This window comes from Staurois parvus, unplaced genomic scaffold, assembly GCF_062004578.1.
Source record: "Staurois parvus isolate SC_StPar_1 unplaced genomic scaffold, SC_StPar_1.0 ptg000165l, whole genome shotgun sequence".
Classification (NCBI taxonomy): domain Eukaryota; kingdom Metazoa; phylum Chordata; class Amphibia; order Anura; family Ranidae; genus Staurois; species Staurois parvus.
Genome location: NW_028317961.1, coordinates 14,085,610 through 14,106,700, shown reverse-complemented (window position 1 = coordinate 14,106,700; position 21,091 = coordinate 14,085,610). Strand labels below are relative to the sequence as shown.

Here is a 21,091-nt window from a genome sequence, read left to right as displayed (position 1 = left end):
CAGTGCTAAAGAGGTTAAAAAGGAACATCATTTTTTTTTTTTTTTTTTTTTTTTTTTTTTTAATGGTCAGCAGCAACTAATACTGTAGCTGGTGACTTTAAAAAAATTAGGTACTTACCAATGCCTGAGGTCTACTCTCTCTTACCACAGCCACTTCGTCTTACTGCTGCAGATCCCTGGTGCTGCCATCTTGGATACTGGAGCCAAATGTGGCTTCCTGCTGAACCACAGTTGGCTCCTTACTGCTTATGCATGAGCTTGCACAGCACTTTGTGACTGGTCCTGTGGGCTCTTAGGGCATGTGGCAAATCCAAGGAGGTTGGGGGAAGAGGCGAGTCAAGAAGCATCATCCCTGCTTAGGTGAGGACTGCAGATGTGGAAACAGGTACCAATATAAAATTCGCTATGCGGTCTAAAGGAGGATATTGAACTAGTTACATCTGTTTCTAATGCCACACATGGATGCACACACTCGGGGGGTTGAAAGTGACTTGGCCTACCAACATGTGTTTGGATTGAGGTACTGCCAAAACAAACCTAAATAGAAATTGTTTTGTTTTTCTTTGTTTAGATCTATATATTGAAATGTTTTTTATATGTAAACCTATGGTTAGGTACAATTTTTATACTTAATGTAATTATTTTTGTTGTAGGATTATGGATGGAATGGCAGAGGCATGTATGAAAGGAGGTATCGAAGCTTGCTATGCATCTGTGACATGTGTTTGCACTTTGCTTGGAGCTCTAGATGAGCTAAGCCAAGGGAAAGGTCTGAAGGAAGAGCAGGTCCAACATCTTCTCCGACGTCTTGAAGAACTGAGGGATGGTGCTGAATCCAGCAGGGAGTCCATGGAAATAAATGAAGCAGACTTTAGATGGCAGAGGCGCATTCTTTCCTCTGAGCACACACCGTGGGAGCTGGGAACCGAGAAGAGTCCTGATATCAGCATTAGTGTGACAACAGACACTGGACAAACTACCTTAGAAGGTGATATGGGGCAAACCACACCAGAAGACAACTTGGATGGCCAAGGGAATAATTTACAGTCTCCAATTATTAGAGATAATGGCAGCAAGGACCCTGAATTAGAAGTTGTGGATCAGCCAGATGTTGTTCAAAGGAGTCATGTTACAGTCTATCCAGACATAACCAACTTTTTGTCTGTTGACAGTAGAACAAGATCTTATGGCTCAAGATATAGTGAAAGTAATTTCAGTGTTGATGAACAAGATCTCTCCAGGACAGAATTTGATTCTTGTGATCAGTATTCTATGGCTGCAGAAAAGGATTCTGGGAGATCTGATGTCTCAGACATTGGCTCTGATAACTGTTCCCTGGCAGATGAGGACCAGACTCCCAGAGACTGTCCTGGTCATAGATCTCTACGGACTGCTGCCTTGTCATTAAAACTACTGAAAAACCAGGAGGCTGACCAACATAGTGCTAGACTTTTTGTGCAGTCGCTTGAAGGTCTTATTCCACGGCTTTTGACATTGCAAAGAATGGAAGAAGTCGATTCAAGTTTACAGAACTTTGCCTCAACATTTTGCTCAAGTTTACAAGCTGGTAACTATTAATAAGACTAAAGTTATATATTTGACTTCCTGCTTTTGGGTCAAAGGAGTTTATATGTTTGCTTTTCTTTAGTACCAGTGGTAATGATAAGCAAAAATTATGACCTAGTAAAATGTGCTGAGGGAGTTTTTTTCTTCCTGTTTTCGTGTACAGTTTGTCCAATACCCTACAGATCACATTTAGATTTTTAACAAACACCACGGCTTGTTCACACCACCCCCACAGGAAAATGAGCTGTTTTTCTTGTGCAGACTGGTGTCTATACGGGCTATGGGAAAGGGGGAGGGGGCAGTACTTTGTGTCATTACAACACAAGGCACTGTGTTTTTTTTGTTTTTGTTTTTTTTTCCCCCTCTCACGCAACTTTATTGAAATGTCAAAAAGGGCATTTCATTAATTTCTATGCAGCATTATGCACAGCTGAGCTGCAGTGTGTAGAATACAGGGCAGACAGAGCACAACAGTACTATGCACCTGCCACCTGAATACTCATGTGAATAAGGCATCATTTGCCCTTTCTGCAGAAGTGTGAACAAGCCCTGATGTATATTCTCCAGTGGCACAGTTTCCTGCCAGTTTGTTGCCTTTTAATGCAATTATGCATGTAGAGAGATGATATATTTTAATTGGGAATCAAGTTCATTTACATGTTTCTTAATAGTGATTTGTATTCCATTTTTTCTACAGTAATAAGTTTCCTTTGGAGTCAAATCTAAAAATAAATACAGCATTAGGTATATCAAGATTAGTCTCAGTTCCTATAAAATTAGAGACAATAAAACATGTACGACATTGCATCAAATAGACAAACCACTCAAGTCAAAAAGCTAACACACCACAGTAAGACTATTTATTAAAACAGTGACCATTATTTTTATCTAGGTCCACTGAGTTTTGGAAATTGCAGTCACATGGCTAAAAGATAAAAGACCCTTATCCTCATACAAAAGCTTTGAGAATTGAGCCTAAAAACATATTGAAGCTTATTTTTATTTTAAAGCTCACCTACTGCTTGAGGTCTACATTTGCCCCTGTACTGGTCCCTTGAAGGACAGACAGCATTTTATGTTGGATCCTGCTTGCAAGAAATTCTTTGGGAGCTTGACTTGAAGTTGGTATTTGTTTTTTGATATATAGGTAGGTAGATAGACCGAAGTTGTCAAATCTGATTTCTTTTTATGTGGAGGTAAGCAAAACCTTAGACAAATAAGTATCTGTGGATGTAGTACACCTGGATTTAGCCGAGGCGTTTGACACAGTTCCCCACACACAGCTAATGTGTAAGGTAAAGTCTACAGGCTTGTAAAAATCAGTTTGTAATTGGATAGAAAACTGGCTAAAAGATCGTATTCAGAGAGTAGTGGTTAATGATTCATACTCTGAATGATCTAGGGCGGGTGGGTGTCGGCAACCCGCGGCTCCAGAGCCGCATGCGGCTCTTTTTCACCTTTGCTGCGGCTCCGGAGCACACTGCCCATCAGCTGACAGGCAATAGGGTTGCCGTAGCTCAGTGGTCGGCAAGCTGCGGCTCTTTACACATTTTAATGCGGCTCTTCTGTGTGCCGGGCGCCCGCTCCCCTCCCTCCTCTCGGGCGGCCGCCCCAAAAGTCAGGACTCTGCTAGCCCAGCAATGGGCAAACTACGGCCCGGCGGACCTTTTAATCCGGCCCGCGGAGCGTGGCAAACATTGGCTGTCAGGATGTAGGCGGGGCAGCGTGACGAACTCCTCTCCTCTCACAGTCCGCCCTGAAGACCGAAACGGCGCGGGAACACGGCGAGAGGAACGCGCGGAGCAAAGGTAAGTGAATTGACACAATATGGGGAATGAATTACTATAGGGGGGATGAATTACTATAGGGGGGATGAATTACTATATGGGGGATGAATTACTATGGGGGATGAATTACTATATGGGGGATGAATTACTATGGGGGATGAATTACTATGGGGGATGAATTACTATGGGGGATGAATTACTATATGGGGGATGAATTACTATATGGGGGATGAATTACTATGTGGGGGATGAATTACTATATGGGGGATGAATTACTATGTGGGGGATGAATTACTATGTGGGGGATGAATTACTATGTGGGGGATGAATTACTATGTGGGGGATGAATTACTATGGGGGATGAATTACTATGTGGGGGATGAATTACTATATGGGGGATGAATTACTATGTGGGGGATGAATTACTATATGGGGGATGAATTACTATGGGGGATGAATTATTATATGGGGGATGAATTACTATATGGGGGATGAATTACTATATGGGGGATGAATTACTATGGGGGATGAATTACTATATGGGGGATGTATTTTCAGTTTTAAAAATGTGGCTCTCAAAATAAATTTCAATCGTGGTTTTGGCGAGATTTGGCTCAGTTGAAAAAAAAGGTTGCCCACCACTGACCTAAGGCTATGATTGTGATTATGACAATACACTGTGGCCCTGATTAACCCTTTGCTTACTGGGCCCTTAAACCCCCTTCATGACCAGAGCGCTTTTTGCAATATAGGCAGTGTCGGATTTGTTTTAAATGTTGCAATGGTTTTGCGGCTCCCAGTCTTTTTTTCCCTTCGGAAACGGGTCCAAGTGGCTCTTTATGTCTTAAAGGTTGCAGACCCCTGATCTAGGGTCTGGGATTAAAAGTACCATTTCAGTCTTTGCAGATGACACCAAGCTATGCAGTGGAATAACATCCTCACATGATGTCTCCAACCTACAAGCCAACTTCAATGCACTGTTTAAATGGACAACTATGTGGCAAATGAAGTTTAATGTTGATAAATGTAAGGTTATGCACTTGGGGGGCTAAGAATATGCATGCATCATACATACTAGGGGAAGTAACACTGGGGGGAAGTAATGGTGGAGAAGGATCTGAGTGTTCTGGTAGATCATAAACGTAATAATGGCCAAGCTGTGGTTTCCAAAGCAAGCAAAATCTTTGCTTGTAATAAGAGAGGTATAGACTCCAGAGAGAGAGATATCCTTTTACCCCTGTACAAATCATTAGTATCACATCATCTGAAATATGCAGTTCATTTCAGGCACCAATTGACAAAAAGGATATGGGGGAACTGGAAAGTGCACAGAAGGACAACTAAACTGATAAGAGGCATGGAGGAACTCTGCTATGAGGAAAGATTGGAGGAACTGAATTTATTCTCTGTTGAGAAGAGGAGATTAAAGGGGATATATGATCAACATGTATACTGTAAATACATAAGTGGTCCATATAGTGAAATTGGTGTAGCGTTATTCACTAACGCTACAGAGTTCTGTGTGTCCCTCCATGGATATACCTCCCCAGACCATCACTGACCCACCACCAAAATGGTCATGCTGAAAGATGTTACAGGCAGCATAAGGTTCTCCGTGGCTTCTCCAGACCCTTTCACATCTGTCACATGCTCAGGGTGAACCTGCTCTCATCTGTGAAAAGCACAGGGCGCTAGTGGCGGACCTGCCAATTCTGGTGTTCAATGGCAAATGCCAATCGAGCTCTATGGTGTCGGGCAGTGAGCACATGGCCCACTAGAGGATGTCGGGCCCTCAGGCTACCCTCATGAAATCTGTTTCTGATTGTTTGGCCAGAGACATTTACACTAGTGGCCTGCTAGAGGTCATTTTGTAGGGCTCTGGCAGTGCTCAATTATGTTCCTCCTTGCACAAAGAAGCAGATGCCGGTCCTGTTGATGGGTTAGTGACCTTCTATGGCCCTAGAGTAACTGCCTTTCTCCTGGAATCTCCTCCATGCTCTTGAGACTGTGCTGGGAGACACTGCAAACCTTCTAGCAATGGCACATATTAATATGCCATCCTGGAGGAGGTGAACTGCCTGTGCAACCTCTGTAGGGTCCAGGTATTGCCTCATGCTACCAGTAGTGACCCTAGCCAAATGCAAAACTAGTAAAAAAAAAGTCAGATGATGAGTAGGAGAAAAATGTCAATGGCCTCCACCTGTAAAACCATTCCTGTTTTGGTGGTCGCCTCATTGTTGCCCATCTAGTGCACCTGTTGTTAATTTCATTAATGCCAAAGCAGCTGAAACTGATTAACAACCCCCTCTGCTACTTAACTGACCAGATCAATATCCCAGGAGTTTAATCGACTCGATACTATACTCTGATTAAAAAAGTGTTCCTTTACTTTTTTGAGGTGTCTGTGTGTGTGTGTGTGTGTGTGTGTGTAAAATATATATATAGTTCTTTACAGATAATGTGGTGTACTGTATTTATAGCAGTTGATATTTGAAAGCCCATCCCACACATCACTCCCAATAAACACAGAATCCTGTGTACATGTACAGTTGGTGCATTTCTTGCTTGTTTTAGCTGACAAGTTACACAGGAGAGCCCTGAATCTTTGATGTCACAATGATCTTCCCGTTCCCAATTAATCATTGCTACTATTGACATCTTTTATTCCTGCTTTAGGGAGTTCCCGATTTTCTACATCTCACTGCTCTGTTTTTTTTATATTGTAACCTGTGTTTAATTCTTAAAGCATTGTTTTGCTCTAGGAGAGTAATATTTAATTTATTCAAGCTAAGTGCCGGTTCACATATATGCAGATTGGATGGGATCTAAACTGCATGACAAGTGAAATAACACTTCCTATGGTGCCTTTTCACATATGTCCAGTGCACTGGCAGATTCAGTGTGGTTTGAAAAAGAGTCGCGTACGATTTCTGAGCAATGGCTTCAGGTTTAGGTGCGGATTACAGGCTATTGACTTCTATGGGAACTGTTTCTAAACCACATATGTGTGAACAGGATAAAATCCTGAGCTAATCCTGACCTGAACCAAACCTGACCTGAACCTCTAAACAACTACTGTAATAATTAGCTTTGAAACCTGCGCTTCAATCTTCACCGCACATACGTGAATCAGCTGAGCTGATTCACACATGTGCGGTGCGGATTGAAGCTCAGGTTTCACAGCTAATTGATAAAGTAGCTGTTCACGGGTTCATGTCAGGTTTAGGACAGTATTAGCTCAGGATCTTATCCTATTCACACATGTGGTTTAGGAACAATTCCCATAGAAGTCAATAGCCTGTAATCCACACCTGAACCTGAAGCCACTGCTCAGAAATCGTACATGACTCTTTTTAAAACTGACCATGTACTGGACATATGTGAACAGGTACCATAGGAAGCCATGGCATTTCATATGTCATGTGGATTGGATGTGGTTCAAACCGCATCCAATCTGCATATATTTATTTTATTTGTTTTATTAAGATTTAATTATTACAGGTACTTATATAGCGCTGTCAATTTCCGCAGAACTTTTACATATATATATTGTACATTCACATTGGTCCCTAACCCTCAAGGGGCATACAATCCAAAGTCCCTAACTCACATTCATACATACATATACTATGGCCAATTTAGACCGAATCCAATTAATCCACCAGCATGTCTTTGGAGTCTGGCAGGAAACCGGAGTACCTGAAGTAAACTCACGCAGGCACAGGGAGAACATGCAAACTCCAGGCAGGTGGTGCCATGGTTGGGATTTGAACCAACGACCTTAGTACTGCCAGGAAGAAGTGCTATTTAGCCACTGTGCTGCCCATATATGTGAACGGGGACTTGATATTTATTTGTCGGTGAGACAATCCCCCAAAGGGTTGCACTCCACAGAGAGCTAAAATGATACAATAAAATCTATTTCTATGAAAGACTACCTAAGCACTGTTTTTGGTTGTTTGACTTGCTTTATCTGAGACGTACTACATGTTTATGCTTGTTTAAAGGAAATCTCTCACGATAAAAATACCAATGCCAATCAAATCCCCTCTGTGACAATGCTAGTTGCCTGGTGTTAATTCTTGAAGGGAGCCATCAAAGTAAAACAACTGTGCAGCCCTGGGAGGTCAGAGCTTTTAACTTGCATACATGCTCCAAATCATTGACTCCGTAAACTAAGCTGGAGATTCAGTATAGCAGACAGCAGTGACTAGTAGGAGATGGTCAAGAAGATGGCATCACTAGTATTTTTGTCACAGGAGCTTCCTGTTTTAAGTGTGTCTATAGCTTTTCCCATATACTGTAAGAGTTCTCTCATGGACTGAAGGAAGTGGACTGAAGAAGCAAAATCTATTGATTTCCCTTATCCACCCTAAACGGCATAGGTGGATTAATCTCTACTGCCAGCTATTACCGCCCACGGCTGTCAGGAATACCAGAACAGTATTCCTCTGACTGGATGCAGTTGACAATTTATTCACCTGACTTTGATCTTCAAATTGAAGGATGTTGGGTGCCAACAGGGCCACCCACGGCTCTATGAACTAGTTTGCGTATGGCCAAATTGTCAGTTTGATGACTGTCTCTTTACACTGTACACTAGGCACCATTTGAAGAACACAAAAGGCAGAAATGTTAGTCCCACTATGCTCAGAACATGGATGTGCTCCAAGCACTACTTTTCTGCTTTTAAAGTACTGTGATTCACAAGCATAAAATGTAATGGCTCACAAAGCTGTTTCTCTTTTGTTAGCTTAATTTCCTAATAACCTGTGTTGCATAACTATACCTTCTAAAGATTAAATTCTAAAAGGTGCATAACCCGAATTATTTAGTCTGCATGTAGTGCTGTTTTACTACTACCAGTGCAATTATAGCACTATTGATATTTTATCTTTGTCATAAATTTTATTTGGGATAATTAAAAAAGTACAGCATCTGCAATAAATTTGCCAAACAAAAAAGCCGCTGTATACAAGATTCAAGAGTAAGAGAACAATACTTGTAATATCACATAGTTACAAAGGAAAGTACAGCACTTAAACGAAAAAAAAAAAACTTGTGGGGATGGATAAGGAAAGCGGGGGAAACAGATGGTATGGAGTCGAGGCTCAAGCAAGGATTCTTTAAGTCAACTGGGAAGGAATGTCAAAACTTTAGTTCTGATAAATTAATCAGTATATACAGTTAGCTCCATATATATTTGGACACAGACACAATTTTCATACTTTTTGCTCTGTATGCCACCAGAATGAATTAAAACGAAATAATCCAAATGAATTTGAAGTGCAGACTTTCAGCTTTAATTCAAGGGGTTGAACATAACTATCAAGTACAAATTTTAGGAACTGCAACCATTTTCAGGGCCTCAAATGTAATTGGAGAAATGAATATAATCATAAATAAAATGTACATTTGTAATAATTTGTTGAGAATCCTTTACTGGCAATGACTGCCTGAAGTCTGGAACTCATGGACATTACCAAAGACTGAGTTTCCTCCTTTCCAGTGCTTTGGCAGGCTCTTACTGCAGCTGTCTTCAGTTGTTCTTTGTTTGTGGGTCTTTCTGCCTTTTAGTTTTGCCTTCAGCAAGGGAGATGCATGTTAATTGGCTTGAGATCAGGTTATTGATGCGGCCATTGCAGAATATTCCACTTCTTTTCCTCCAAAAGCTCCTGGATTGCTTTTGCAGTGTGTTTTTGGATTATTGTCCATCTGTACTGTGAAGTGTCGTCCAATCAACTTTGCTGCATTTGGCTAAATCTGGGCTGACCGTATATCTCTAAACACTGCAGAATTTATCCGACTGCTTCTGTCTTCTGTCACATCATAAATAAACACCATTGACCCAGTGCCACTGGAAGCCATGCATGCCCATGCCATCCCACTGCCTCCACCATGTTTTACAGATGACGTTGTGTGCTTTGGATCATGAGCTGTTCCAAGCCTCCGCCACATTTCCCGTCATTCTGGTATAGATTAATCTTCGTTTCATCTGTCCATATAATGCTTTTCCAGAACTGCTCTGGCTTTTTTAGATGTTTTTTGGCAAAGTCTAATCTGGCTTTTCTGTTCTTCAAGCTTATTAAATGGTTTGCACCGTTTGGTGAACCCTCTGTATTTGTTCTCAAGAAGTCTTTTGTGGATAGTAGACTTTGACAATGATATGCCCACCTCCTGGAGAGTGTCCTTCACTTGTCTGGATGTTGTGAATGGGTTTTTCTTTACCATAGGGAGTATCTTGCAATCATCCCCCACCGTTGTCTTCCATGGACCTCCATGCCTTTTTATGTTGCTGAGCTCACCGGTGGTTTCTTCTTTCCTCAGAATGTACCACACTGTTGATTTGGCCACTCCTAATGTTGCTGCTATCTCTCTAATGGATTTGTTTAGTTTTTGAAGCCTTACAATGGCCTGTTTCACTTGCATGGACAGCTCCTCTGAACTCTCATTCACAGCAATAGATTCCAAATGCAAATACCACACTTAGAATCAACTCCAGACCTTTTACCTGTTTTATTGATGATGCAATAACGGAGTAGCCCACACCTGGCCATGAAACCGCTTTTGATTCAATTGTTCAATTACTTTTGGTCCCTAAAAAAGGGGGGATGGCTACTCTTAAGAGCTGTAATTCCTAAACCCTTCCTCCAATTTGGATTTCCTGCACTTTCAGCCCACATCCATTATATAACTATAGCTTGAATATGTTTTGTTAAATACCTAAAAAAAAAAGTGTATATGGACCTAACTGTAATTTATGAAAACAGGCGGGGATCTGAAATTAAGGAGATTCCCTACTAATTTTCATAAATCAACTGATAATCCGAATTTTTTATTTGCACTAATCTGAAGATGAGATGAAAAGCAATTATGTGCAAAAATATTTATTAATAATGAAAATCCGTGCAAAATGGTAATGAAATATAATAGGTTATGATAAATAATAAACAATTCAAAATAGCAGTACAACGATCTAATCCAATATAATGGTTAGAAATTCAAACCAGCAATTATTTTCAAATATTTGTGAATTAGAATCAACTATCTAGAAATGCAGCATAGGAAATGCTCAGCAGCACATGACAACAGCTATGCAAATTGACCACATGATCTCTCTACAACCGGATATTCAAAGCTCAACGTGTACCTTGGCATGAATTGATTAAGAATACCATACACAAGCCAATCCAATAACTTCGAATCTATCTGAGGTCAGGATCAAAAGTTTCACCAAGTTGTCGACTTTGTCATATATACCCAGCTACACCATTGGCTAGAAGCTGAAATTAGCTTCAGGGATATTTAAAAAAAAGAATCTTCCCTCCAGAGAATGGATATGAAAATAATTTATATTGCAGTAAAAATTAATTCACATCAACTCCGGTGCTAACCATAACTGAGAGCAGACTAAACTGTTTAGCTGGAGATATAAGGCTAGTACAAACTGCTTGCAGAAAAATGAGCGATATACATTACCAATATTTTCTGTGGTGTCAGTGATGTCCGCTCTAAGTCAGTTCACTTCCGTGTGTGTCAATCTGTTGTTTTCTAGTCTCCTGTCTTGTAATGTGTTGTCCCCTCTCTGTCCATCTCCAAATTTTGATTCCTAGGCGTGCAAAACTTATCTCGCCTAATTATAATATCACACTAGGTGTCATTTTCTTTCCTAATAACCTGAAGGGGGCAGTATAGGTTAAGGAATAATTTTGGATTTTTCTGGCAGGAATAAGCAACCCAAGGTTGCCATAGCTTGGTAAACACAAGACTGTCTTGTAGGGTGGCTTCTATCTTACCATGCATCATGGCCAGCACTATTGATATTATTTTAATAGCCATTATTATAAAATGGTATAATTCAATTTATAAAACCTACCACGCAAGTTATTACTCCTACAAATAATACTAGCTTTAGGCTGGCAATAACATAAAATACTAGAAGAACAAAAACAGAGGGTTCACCAGCCTTGCGCTTTGCCTTAAAAACTCTTTTTATTGAAGAAATAAAACTGATATGTACTTGCAAACCGCATATGATATCAAGCTCATCAATATCTACAGTGACCCACAGTCTGGTCCACTGCGCCACTCCCAGCGTAGAGAACACCGTTCCAATGGCTGACATGTTTCGAGGGTAGGTACCCTCTTCTTCAGATTTCTTTACTGGAAAAATGCATAGGTATTGTTGGCTCTTAAGAAGAGGGTACCTATCCTCAATGAGTGTCAGCCATTGGAAGTGTCTTCCATACGCTGGGATTGGTGCAATGGACCAAAGCTTGATATCATGTGCACGTCTGTTTTATTTCTTCAATAAAACAGAGTTTCTAAAGTAATGTGCAAGGCTAGTGTACTCAGTTTGTTTTTGTTTTTCTGGTGTTCTTTGTGGGCTTCCCGAGTCCTCAGGGGCTTGCCTAGCTTCAAGTTGTCGAAGACCTAAGGTCCTCCATTGCCGAAACATTCACCTCGAGTGCAGGAGGTTGTTCGTTTTGCATGAATAACATAAAATATCAGTGTATGAGAATATCTGGCTTTTCAATAGCTGAACACCAATTTCATGCGGAAAAAAAAACATAACATATTTTATTGGTACTTGTTAGTGACTTTTTGGTGCAAAATAATCATTAGATAAAACAAAGTGTTAAAGTGACTATTTGTACTTTGTAATTTGAGCTATAGTGTTTTTAAATCAACCTCTGCCTCCCATGGGGTTGATTTGCTAAATGAGTAGAGGTCAATGAAATGAACAAACGCCAAAGCAGTTATCATGCATTAACACATTTACAAAAATGCAGCTTTAGGCCTATTTTTGATGCTTTTCTCTTGGCGGTTAGAAGAGCTGGGCAATCTAGTGTGCATGAGGGCACAGGTTAGTGGTGTGCTGCTCCTATAGAGCTAGAGATCGTGTACTGAAATGTGAAAAGCAAACGTTTAGTAAAATTGTTCCTGTATACAGCTGTTTAATTTTTATACATGGTTTCATAGGAGTGATGCATTCTCCAGGCTTTGAAAATAATGGTGGAGCAAGTGTCCAGATGACGCTTTTGAATGCAGACAGTCTGTATGTTGCAGCTTTTTATGCTCTTCTGCTAAACCTAAAGCTTGCCAACAGTGATTATTACAGAAAGAAGACCGCCTTGGCACCAGTGACAATAGTAAGTGAGATGTTTATGGTATACTAATGCAGTTCTCTATGTATCATCCTAGCTTTTTATTTTGGTACTGTATATAATCCCGCTGCTTGATTAAGCTAGCTATTTTAGAATTTAGAACTGCACAATCCCTATTCACCTAACATGGACTATACATTTACATTGATTTCACTGTTTAAACTTTTCTATTTTACAAGTTCTCATTTAATGCAAGGTGCAGCTATGGCTAATTTAGGTTGCTGGACTTTTTAATCTGAGTCCAGTGTTGCCTTCATGCTTGGTAACTTGGTAATCCAGATGGGTTTGTCTCAACAAAGAAAGTGGGTTCATTTGGCTGTATGTATGTATGTATGCATGCATTCGGTAAATATGAACACGCATATATACAGGTGAAACTCGAAAAATTAGAATATCGTGCAAAAGTTCATTTATTTTCAGTAATACAACTTAAAAGGTGAAACTAATATATGAGATAGACTCATTACATGCAAAGCAAGATAGTTCAAGCCGTGATTTGTCATAATTGTGATGATTATGGCTTACAGCTCCTGAAAACACCAAATCCACAATCTCAGAAAATTTAGAATATTGTGAAAGGGTGCAATATTCTCGGCTCAAAGTGTCCCACTCTAATCAGCTAATTAAGCCATAACACCTGCAAAGGGTTCCTGAGCTTTTAAATGGTCTCTCAGTCTGGTTCAGTAGGAATCACATGGGAAAGACTGCTGACCTGACAGTTGTGCAGAAAACCATCATTGACACCCTCCATAAGGAGGAAAAGCCTCAAAAGGTAATTGCAAAAGAAGTTGGATGTTCCCAAAGTGCTGTATCAAAGCACATTAATAGAAAGTTATGTGGAAGGGAAAAGTGTGGAAGCAAAAGGTGCACAAGCAGCAGGGATGACCGCAGCCTGGAGAGGATTGTCAGGAAACCGCCATTTAAAAGTGTTGGGGACTTTCACAAGGACTGGACTGAGGCTGGAGTCAGTGCATCAAGAGCCACCACACACAGACTGATCCTGGACATGGGCTTCAAATGTCGTATTCCTCTTGTCAAGCCGATCCTGAACAACAAACGTCAGAAGCGCCTTACCTGGGCTAAAGAAGAACAGACCTGGTCTGTTGCTCGGTGGTCCAAAGTCCTCTTTTCTGATGAGAGCAACTTTTGCATCTCATTTGGAAACCAAGGACCCAGAGTATGGAGGAAGAATGGAGAGGCAAACACTGCAAGATGCTTGAAGTCCAGTGTGAAGTTTCCACAGTCTGTGTTGATTTGAGGAGCCATGTCATCTGCTGGTATTGGTCCACTGTGCTTCATTAAGTCCAGGGTCAATGCAGCCATCTACCAGGAGATTTTAGAGCACTTCTTGCTTCCTTCCGCAGGCAAGCTTCATGGGGACGCTGACTTCATTTTCCAGCAGGACTTGGCACCTGCCCACACTGCCAAAAGCACCAAAACCTGGTTCAATGACCGTGGGATTACTGTGCTTGATTGGCCAGCAAACTCGCCTGACCTGAACCCCATAGAGAATCTATGGGGCATTGCCAAGAGAAAGATGAGAGACATGAGACCAAACAATGCAGAAGAGCTGAAGGCCGCTATTGAAGTATCCTGGTCTTCCATAACACCTCAGCAGAGCCACAGGCTGATCGCTTCCATGCCACGCCGCATTGAGGCAGTAATTGCTCAAAAGGGGCCCAAACCAAGTACTGAGTACATATGCATGCTTATACTTTTCAGAGGTCCAATATTGTTCTATGTACAATCCTTGTTTTATTGATTGCATGTAATATTCTAATTTTCTGAGATTGTGGATTTGGGGTTTTCATGAGATGTAAGCCATAATCATCACAACTATGACAAATCACGGCTTGAACTATCTTGCTTTGCATGTAATGAGTCTATCTCATATATTCGTTTCACCCTTTAAGTTGCATTACTGAAATAAATGAACTTTTGCACAAAATTCTAATTTTTTCGAGTGTCATCTGTATGTATCTGACTATATTTTTAAAGTAATTTTGTCAATCCTGTACAATGATTAAATACATTACATACCCCCATGGAAGAAAAATGTATTTGAAATACTAATATATATATATATATATATATATATATATATATATATATATATATATATATATATATATATATATTCACTTTTTTTTATATATTACAAAATATATAAAGAATATTTTTAAGAATATTTTCTATATATATATATATATATATATATATATATATTTCTTAAAAATATTCTTTATATATTTTGTAATATATAAAAAACGTGTGTGTGTATGTATGTGTGTGTGTGTGTATGTATATATATATATATATATATATATATATATATATTTGTAAATGCATTCGAAAACTGTAGATTTGTATTTTTAAAGACATACTGTATTTTTTAAATATATTTTGTAATAAAAATGCATTCCAATCATTTCAAATTGCATATAATCACTTTTTTATTGTCTTTGTCTTTTCTGTCTGTTTTGGAACAGAAAGAGTTCATGAAGCAGATACAGTCGAGTGGAGTGTTGATAGTGTTCTCCCAGGCCTGGATTGAGGAGCTCTATCACCAAGTCCTAGACAGAAACATGCTTGGAGAATCCGGGTACTGGGGAAGCCCTGAGGGACACTGTCTTCCCCTAATTACTATGCTCATTAGTAAGTAATGCAATGTTGGTTATCAGCTGCTCATGTATAGAAGAGGTCGAAAAATAAACCGCACAAAAATGTCTTTGAAGATATTTTATACTCTCTTGAGGAGTGTGTGCTCAATAAGCAGATTGCCATTGTCCTCCTACACCGCCTTAAGCTGGCTATATGCTTTTAGATTTCCAAACTAAAATTCTCAGTGAATACGGTGGCTTGATAAATGTTGTTTGAAAGTAGTTAAAACTTTAATTTGCTTTTGACATGTGATTTTGTAGTGAATGTAATTTCCTGAACAAAAACCACATATACAGTTAGAAATTTGTTCATTCAAGAAAATGTTTCCATCCTGCTCCTTTGAATTCTCTCTCGTCACTGCTGTCGAAATTGACAGTTGATTTGACCCAACTAACGATTATAAAATTGAATGAACATTCTTTAAATGGAATTTCTCAAGTGAAATTCCACTAGTGTATGCTAAGTTTTAGTTATCCAGACTGTGCATATGTAGTTATTTTAGCATGTGATCGATTCCCCTTGGTTGTCCTATAGATTGTATGCTTTGGCACTCAGGGCACCCTCCTAGAGTATGAACTGCTCTTATTGTTTAATACCTGGTCTAGCCATCAGGAAGCATAAACATTAATGCTGTGTGAACCTATTTTTTTTTTTAGTAATCAGTAGGTGTATGATATTAAGGTATAATAAAATTCTACTGTAATCATTAGCGCTTAATATAACATTATAAAATTCAGAACATTAGTCAACATTCAGCATAGGACATGCTTTAAATTCAATCATTATAACATATATCTACTGCCAACCCTCAAGAGCATTCCTGTTAGGGCTATTGGAATACATGAAAAACAACAAGGTAAAAATCAAAAATTCTCCATGCAGCTTCCCCTGCAGCCCCACCCCCTAAATACTGTCATGAGCCCGATCTCGATCCAGCTATGTGCAAGAGAGCCTCATTGGCTCAGATACATTCTGCCGATATCAGTCAGAGCCAGTGGGAAAGGGAAGGGGAGTAGAGCCGAGCCTCATTCTGGATGTCTTATGGAAACATGGTGCAGGGCTCAGGAGCGAGTATGCACCAGTACCCCCAGAGCAAGTGACTTGCTCTGGGGGTACTGGGGCCCAGAGCACCTGTAGGGGACCCAAGAAGAGGAGGATCTAAGCTGCTCTGTGCAAAACCAATAAACAAAGCACACGTTTGTTATTTTAATAGAAAAAAAATGAAGCCTTACAATCACTTTAAACATTATGTTAGCACAAATATATGCACTCAATAAAATTTACTGTAGTTTCCATCTAACTTTAAGAAGTAAAATCTTATGTAGTATTCAGCACCTTGCTTTGGTCATATACATCCCTTTATATTTTATTCAATTGCTAATTATAGATATTGATGGTTTGGGAAGCAGTGCTATTGGTGGGCAGCTCCAAGCATCTATGTCGACACAGTCTCCTCTCCCTCCTGAGAAGAATATGGACCCATCATGTCTAGCAGGTATGTCAACTTTACTCCTTCACTCTTGTGTTGATCATTCAAATTGTTCCTCACATGTTCCTAAGTAGCTCGACTTTTACATTCTGTTTGGCAGGGTCCGTACTTTGAGCATTTTCTCCTTTTTGTTAATGGAAGCACATTCTCTTTCCCCCTAAAAATGACTATTTCCTGAATTCTTCTTTTTTTTTTTTTTTTTTTTTTTTGTAAATAAGGCTGTTAGAAATGTAAAACTAACGTTGCTGCCACCTTTGGTCTGGTTGTCTAAATATTTTCTTGTTATTTTTTAATGTAATTTTTTTTATTGTTAATTGAACATATTCAGGTATGTCCAATACCATTTTGTCTACATATTTTCTACTGACAATTAGTGAAGTGTAAATAAAATAAATATAAAAACATTCCTCCCAAAGAAATGGTTTATATATTTTTAATATGAGTGTTTTATAAGAACTTGACTTTTTTCTTTATTCTAGGTGTGGCTTTTGCTCGATTCATCCTTATTGGATGTTGGAAGAACCTGATAGACACTTTATCTGCTCCCCTTACTGGACGCATGGCAGGGAGCTCTAAAGGCTTATCTTTTATACTGGGTGCTGAAGGTGTGAAGGAGCAAAATCAGAAGGAGAGAGATGCTATCTGTATGAGCCTAGATGGTCTCAGGAAAGCTGCCCGTCTTAGCTGTGCCTTGGGTATGTTATTTTTTTGCTCAGATGATCAAATTGCTTAACCGCAAATTTCAATAGTGGTGTTTATTTTCTGTATATACACTCACTGGCCAATTTATTAGGTACACCTTGCTAGGTTGGACCCCCCTTTGCCTTCAAACTGTCTTAATTCTTCATGGCATAGATTCAACAAGGTGTTGGAAACATTCCTCAGAGATTTTGGTCCAGATTGACATGAGTTACTGTTACATTCTCGACCCAGTCTGCCCATTTGCCTCTGACATCAACAAGGCATTTTCGTCCACACAACTGCCGTTCACTGTATATTTTCTCCTCTTTTTTTTTTTTTTTTTTTAGACCATTCTCTGTAAATCCTAGAGATGGTTGTGGGTGAAAATCCCAGTAGATCAGCAGTTTTTTAACCACTTGCCGACCGGCCGTTGTATATAAACGGCCGGACGGTGGCACTGCAGGGTCGGGTGGCCGTCAATAAACGGCCTCCCCGCACCCTGCTTGTGCGCGCTCCCTGGGAGCGCGCAGCACCGCGATCCGGTGCCCGCTGTGTCCTCCGGACACAGTGAAACACCGATCGTCGGACGGGACCTCTGTACGAGGTCCCGATCATGTGATCACTGATTGGCCAATCAGTGATCACATGCAAAGTAGTAAGCAAGATGTCACTTGTGACATCATTGCTTACTATGTGTGAAATCTGTGAATGATCACAGAGGTCACATGGTACAAGGCTATTCACAAAAGCCTTGTACCATGTGACAGGATGTGACCAATCACAGCTCACTCAGTTCTTCTCAATGAGTGCATGAATGCACACAGAGAGAAAGAGAAATGATTGCTTTTACATCCTATATGGGTGTAAAAGCAATCAGTGTAAAAAAAAAAAAAAAAATCTTCATCACCCCTCACAAGTAGTACAGTGTCACCATGGTGACACTGTACTGCTAGGGTGACAGTATGTAAAAAATAAAAATAAAAATAAAAAATAATAATATAAAAAAATAAAATAAAAATGTAAAAAAAAATGTTTAAAAATTATAATTTTTGCTTATAAACTAATTTGGATTTTTTTTTTTTTACTAAAAAGATAACGGAATAAATTTTGGCTAAGATTTATGATGAAATATTATTTATTTGCAAAATTTTATAAAAAAAACACTTTTTTTCAAAATTTTTGGACATTTCATTTACATAGCAAAAAAAATACAAATCCCAGCGGTGAATAAATACCACCAAAATAAAGCTTTATCTATCTCAAAAAAATGGTAAAAAATTAATTTGGGTACAGTGTTGCATGACCGCGCAATTGTCATTCAAAGTGTGATAGCGCTAAAAGCTGAAAATTGCCCTGGTCAGGAAGGGGGTAAAAGTGTCCGGTCTGGAAGTGGTTAAATACTCAGACCAGCCCGTCTGGCACCAACAACCATGTCACGTTCAAAGTCACTTAAATCCCCTTTCTTCCTCATTCTGATGCTTGGTTTGAACTTCAGCAAATTGTCTTCACCACGTATAAATGCCTAAATGCATTGAGTTGCTGCCATGTGATTGGCTGATTAGCAATTTGTGTTACCAAGCAATTGAACAGATGTACCTAATACAGTGGCCAGTGAGTGTATAATCCATTGTCCTGTGTTGAAAGTGTTCAATAACACAAGATACAAAGATGTGAATGCAGTTCTTATTCAAAAGTGATGTGTTAAGTATGCATCAGTTCATCCTTCCCCTCTAATACTAAAACCAAAGATGCATCTCACTATGGAAATTAGATTGCATTTATACTGGGTGAAAATTCTGGTAAAGGATTGTTTTGGTATAGTAATTTGAATGTGAAATAGCCATGGGGGGAAACTTTTTTAATGTTTACATCAGATGCTTTTTGGGCTTTATGAGAATGGGATAATGATCACACAATTGGCTGGTTTGGATGGCTTATTGGCACCCATAGACACAGCCAGCTAAGAGGTAGGAATCGTATTGGTTTTCTGTCTGTCCCCTCAGATAATAGTGCCACTCTTATTCAGTTGCAACCTGACTATGGCCAGTTCTTTGGATTTGTTTCAGGCAACTTGCTTGCTAAAAATGTTTGTTTTGTTTTTTTCTCAGTAAAGGTTTTCTTTAAACCGAACAATCAGTGGGTTAGAAGATCTATCCCAATGGTTATTGCTTCCCAAATTTGTAATTAGTGCTGACCTTTTTTTCACTTTGTTCCTCTCCATTCACATAAATAATGATACTGACAGAGCCAACTTTACAATTTTATGGATTACTTCACAGGCAATCGATTTGGAGTATGTCCAGATCATGTCTGCACTAATGGTGTCTGTCTTTAGGGAGTGTTATTGGTGTATTATGCTCTTTTACTAGGGAGTAGTTGTTGTTTAATTTTTATGTTCATTTGCTCATATATACTGCAAGATATTAGTAAGTGAACTCTTCCAGTTTCTTCACACCCTTACAATAATGATGCAACTTTAATGATATGCCTGTCAGACAATTACAGTGGCTATAAAAAGTCTACACACCCCTGTTAAAATGTCAGGTTTGTGTGATGTAAAAAAATGAGACAAAGATAAAAAATTTCACAACTTTTTCCACCTTTAATGTAACCTATAAACTGTACAACTCAGTTGAACAACAAACTGAAATTTTTTAGGTGGAGGGAAGTAAAAATAAAAAAACTAAAATAATCTGGTTGCATAAGTGTGCACACCCTTAAACTAATACTTTGTTTGAAGCACCTTTTGATTTTATTACAGCACTCAGTCTTTTTGGGTATGAGTATCAGCATGGCACATCTTGACCTAGCAGTATTTGCCCACTCTTCCTTGCAAAAACACTCCAAATCTGTCAAATTGTGAGGGCATCTCCTGTGCACAGCCTTCTTCAGATCACCCCACAGATTTTCCATCGGATTCAGTTCTGAGCTCTGGCTGGGCCATTCCAAAACTTTCATCTTCTTCTGGTGAAGCCATTTCTTTGTTGATTTGGATGTATGCTTTGGGTCGTTGTTATGCTGAAAGATGAAGTTCCACTTCATGTTCAGCTTTTTAGCAGAAGCCTGAAGGTTTTGTGCTAATATTGACTGGTATTTGGAACTGTTCATAATTTCCTCTACCTTGACTAAGGCCCCAGTTGCAGCTGAAGAAAAACAGCCCCAAAACATGATGCTGCCACCACCATGCTTCACTGTGGGTATGGTGTTCTTTTGATGATGTACAGTGTGGTTTTTGCTCCAAACATACAGTATCTTTTGGAATTATGGCCAAAAAGTTCAACCTTGGTTTCATCAGACCATAACACATTTTCCCACATACTTTTGCGAGACTTAAGATGTGTTTTTGCAAAATTTAGCTGGCCTTGGATGTTTTTCTTCATAAGAAAAGGCTTCTGTCGTGCCACTCTACCCCATAGCACAGACATATGAAGAATACGGGAGATTGTTGTCACATGTACACAGCCAGTACTTGCCAGATATTCCTGCAGCCCCTTTAATGTTGCTGGAGGACTCTTGGCAGCCTCCCAGACCAGTTTTCTTCTCGTCTTTTCATCAATTTTGGAGGGACATCCAGTTCTTGGTAATGTCACTGTTGTTCCATATTTTCTCCACTTGATGATGACTGTCTTCCATGGTATATCTAATGCCTTGGAAATTCTATTGCACCCTTCTCCTGACTGATACCTTTTAACAATGAGATCCCTCTGATGCTTTGGAAGCTTTCTGCGGTCCATGGTTTT

The 21,091-nt window shown here is 39.5% G+C and overlaps 1 protein-coding gene across 1 annotated transcript in view; it reads left to right on the top strand.

Annotated features, from left to right (window-relative positions):
• Nucleotides 1–21,091, top strand: part of ARFGEF3 (ARFGEF family member 3) — a 119,800-nt gene that overhangs the window by 55,233 nt on the left and 43,476 nt on the right. Inside the window, exons 12-16 of the mRNA XM_089676234.1 lie at nucleotides 654–1,567; nucleotides 12,336–12,505; nucleotides 15,010–15,175; nucleotides 16,569–16,676; nucleotides 17,150–17,365. Of these exons, the coding sequence (XP_089532360.1) occupies nucleotides 654–1,567; nucleotides 12,336–12,505; nucleotides 15,010–15,175; nucleotides 16,569–16,676; nucleotides 17,150–17,365 (1,574 nt within the window). The remainder of the gene's footprint in view (nucleotides 1–653; nucleotides 1,568–12,335; nucleotides 12,506–15,009; nucleotides 15,176–16,568; nucleotides 16,677–17,149; nucleotides 17,366–21,091) is intronic.